At 38.9% G+C, this 4,201-nt stretch overlaps 1 protein-coding gene across 1 annotated transcript in view; it reads right to left on the reverse strand. All coding sequences in view use genetic code 11, as the record gives it.

Moving 5' to 3' along the window:
• Positions 1-1,915, reverse strand: part of EGR_10367 (hypothetical protein) — a gene marked incomplete at both ends in the record, with an annotated part of 10,636 nt that extends 8,721 nt beyond the window's left edge. The window contains one exon of the mRNA XM_024499616.1: positions 1,717-1,915. Coding sequence (XP_024345964.1) covers positions 1,717-1,915 — 199 coding nt within the window. The remainder of the gene's footprint in view (positions 1-1,716) is intronic.
• Positions 1,916-4,201: the final 2,286 nt, after the last annotated feature.

Raw genomic sequence — 4,201 nt, forward strand, 5'->3', positions numbered from 1 at the left:
AGACCTTAAATCAAATCCTCCTCTCCTCAGGCTTGCCTGTTTTGAGGAAAGACAATTTGACAATCCTTGAACTCGATCAAGAATTTTTTGCTTTATAAACGCTTTAATAAACCAAAGCTCGCTTATCGACAAACTTTTTGCTTCCTTATTTGTTGAGAGGATTCGAAATTTGCGTGATTTGGCTTTGTCTGTTCAATTATTTCCAACGCAGTCACTGCCAGGTTTTCAGCGACAACTATCCAGGTGTTTTATTGTTCCCATTAGGTTTTTTTGACCAGCTCAATCATTGATGAAGGGAAATAAATGTACAGATCTTCTCATTCCATGGTGAACTCATGCTGCTTTTTTCTGATTTTGAATTAGCTTTTCTTTAGGTGTGACAACTTGGCGCGTTCATTTGCTATATGGTAGGTTAGTAGCCGTACCACACATGTAACACGGGGTTCTGAGAAACAGAGATAGGAGGTGAAAGTTACGACCTTTTAATGATATATAATCGACGTTCTGTTTTATTAGTTCATGAAATTTATAAAGCTTATTAAGTTTATCCACAAGTGTCCAGTTCATCCCACACAGAAAGGTGGTTTGTATCTAACCAATTAGCCAAGTTCCATTACCGTTACCTGTGGCACCGATGATTAAGTTATTTCTCAAACAGCATAAGGTATGTGAATGCTACTACAACACCAAGTTGATGCACAGGTTTCATTCGCAGTCTCAATTAAGAGCAAAATCTGATCATTTTTTACTGTGTTTGACCGCAGAAATTTAGTTGCAGTATTCATGCCAAAATGCTACATTGAGAAATTTTCAAACCCTGCTTCGTGTGCTCTCTATCCTCGACGACTAAATGTTGACTTAGCACGATATAAGGAGAGGACGTTGGCACCTTTTTTTCAACCTTTCACCCCGAAAACGATTAATTTCAGTGCATCGCTCATGTGTGGCATGTGTTTTATTAGTTTTGGATAGTTGGTAGCACCTAGTTTGGAGCCTTGCATAGAAGCAGGGTGTTCCTGGTCCATGGTGCAACGGTTGTGGAGGTTGATTGCCCTCTTCGATCTCAATAACCCACATGTTTGCTCCATGAGTGATGATGCTCCTGGAGGTTTTGGAGGACCTCGAAGCCGTTTCTTATCTGTCGGTGAAATGTTAGTGCTAGTAACAAAGTCTCCAAAACGGCCACGTTATTTCTATATTCACACAGGAGCAAGTTTGATAGGCTCTTGGTTGTATGGATCAAGGCAGCAAATATGTGATGTTTCACTTACTTCATCCTTGAAATCGGTTCCAATTATTCTTGTTCTGCCCAAACCGTATTGCCTTATCTGCGTAATATGAAGTTGTGTTGATTACGGCGGGTGTAAAATACACACTCATTCGTTTTTAAGGGGTTCTTGCATGAGTAATTTTATGTTATTATAATGACTAATAACTGTCGCCTCTACTTCAACCTGTCATTTGGTGCCTCCAAATTATTCGTTTTACAACATTCGTCACTGTAAATATACTCACTTGACCTCCTGTGAGGTCAGGGCAGTTTTATGTAGGCCACTTTGGAAATGTGACGTCTGGCAGGAATGTAGAAATGAGATCACGGTTTAATTGCCTGGTACTTATGGTACATTCTGTAAGCTTGAAGCACTAGAATGATCAGACTTTTTCTTCTGGCAGCGATCCTAATAGGAACAGCACAAGACTGCCTAAATCCCTCACCCCCTCCCTCCATTTTGTGTCGATTTTTAAATCTTTTTGTTGGTGCATCATAATTTTGTACACTTCTTAACTTTACTCGAAAGCCAAAGAAGTATATAAGACCAAGCGGACTTGTGGAGAGAAATACCCATTTCCTTGTTGATCGAAGTGAACGAAGTTTGTGAGCCAAGTTGGCACTTTTTGGATGAAGTATTACCATCTCTGATATCGATGAGTGGAGCGGTTGGGTTTAAAGCCCTTCGAATTCAGAGGTACTCACTAGTATAAGTAAATTCAAGAGCTGGAAGACAGTCACCATAATCATCCAATTGCTATTGCTTTTACTTTTTTGCCTTTATATTTCCAACGCATTTACGCTCTCTAAGCTTTGCCGCCTCTTTCTGCAATCCTTCCTTACTGCATTGCTTTCCAATTTCGGATTGATTGGCGTCGGGTAAAGCCTTGTCGACAAGTGCTCTGTGGGAGGTAGAAGCAACCATGTACGGTTTTGTCTCTTTTATTCATTGCTGAAATAAAAGGCTCTAGAAATTATGCTATTTTCCTTTGGTGTATGTGTACTACACGTCTTTTGTACATTATGGCGACAATAGCTTGGACGTAGAGAAAGAGAAATATGCACAGCTTTGTCTTTCACTCCACTAGTGCGTTACGTCCTCTCTGGCAGTGTTCTGCGTTACTTTTGCAAGGCAGTGTCTCCTTTGTAAGGAGAAGGCCGTATAGAGTGGAGCCTTGATGACAAATGGTGAGCAGGATTTGGAACTAGAGAATTGCATCGTTTCCTTTTTTACTTGTTTATTTGTTTTTATTTGTTTGTTTATTTGTTTTCTAAGTGATAACATAGTAAATGCCACTAACAATAAATTTGCCACAGTCATTCAATGTTGGCTTCGCAATTATTGGTAGCGAATCCCACCTTGTTCAAGGATCTTTTACGAGCAAATTATTACCTGTGTAGGCATTCCGGTGCCGATTATTCCCTTGGATCTGTACAATGACAGGAACTGTAGTTCCCTACAATTGCGCAGATGTAATGACAAGTGCGCTTGTCTAGTTTATTGGGTAGCGGAGGAAGCTCGTCTGCTTTCTATCTGTTGGAACTGGTGGGGGCTTGTATAGTGCATCTGAGTGCCCCTTCAGTGTGAGCCACTCGCTACTGTGCTTTGCGCTGCTCCCGCATCTTGAGGCTCTGATATTAAGAAATGGCATTAAGGCCTGTGGCTCAAGTTTGTCTGCTTTGCAAAGCGGATCTATCTGCTATAAATTCTGCACCTCAGCTTTCCTAAACCATACCTCGATTATTCGACTTGAGCAGATGGTTGGCTTTTTACTTACACAATAGTAAATGTTCGGCAGTTAGACAAAGGCAAGAATGGGAAGCCATTCAGGAATAATTATGCATTTGTAATTTATTCGGTTTTGCTTCAATGCAACGTGTATGAGGAAAGACTCATTTTGACATCAATGACGATTTTTTTGCACTAAGGATAGAAGGAACCTGTGCATAATGTTTATGAGTAGACTAATAAGTCATAAACATGGGCTGTTAAGTATCTTAGTCAAATAAAGACCAGAAAAAGTTTGAAGCAAATACACTTGCAAGGGATGAGAGGAATTTACATTGGAAAGGCAAGGATTTGATAGCTCGGGCACAAATTGATAATAATTTAATGAGATAAAAAATCGTGAAGAATTTAGGTTTGCCGTGAATTTTCAAAGAGTATATTATTCATATATTCCTTGTCAAAAATGTCTCGAAGGCGAATATTTAGAATCGCTAACATACCCATAAATTTAATAAATTAATAAATTTGGAAGTGACTATATTGTTAGCATCATGTTAGCATGAGCCAAAAACAGACCCTCTGTTTTATTGCTCTCAGTATTTTTTGTATGTACTAACAGCGCATCAAATAAAATAGAAATGCATAAAATTATCAAATTGAGTCCAGCCTAATTCGAATGCGCGATATTTAATGAGACATATGTAGGTCGAAACAATAAATCAAACCGAATGACAAAACAAGCAATACAATGCAAACTAAAAATAATTGCTTTTTACTATTATTTCTTCCCTTCCTTGTGTGGCAATTGATGTTATCTTACGCTCAATGTCACGGTGTTAATATCATCATATACATTCTGTGTCGAATGTTAGAATAAAAGTACAATAAAACCAAATTTCTGTTTGAAAAGTTATGACCTGACTTTTACAAAATCATTTAAGAAGGAATGGGATAGTTCAACCCACCTCCTCTTTTGCTAGTTCTAATCCCTATAAGAATAATCCCTGATTGACTGACTGATTCATTGATGAAATTGAAGAGTCCCGAGACTTTTTGAAGACAAAAGAAGACAATACTCAGGCAGAATATATATTTAACACGGAGAAGGTGTCGGGTCTATTAGCATGGCCCGAAAGGCCAGCCCACCCAGAGAGGTACAAGAGGGCTAATTGAAAGTACAAAAGTGGAGCCTCATCAATACT

Source organism: Echinococcus granulosus (genome assembly GCF_000524195.1).
Source record: "Echinococcus granulosus chromosome Unknown EG_S00213, whole genome shotgun sequence".
Lineage (NCBI taxonomy): Eukaryota > Metazoa > Platyhelminthes > Cestoda > Cyclophyllidea > Taeniidae > Echinococcus > Echinococcus granulosus.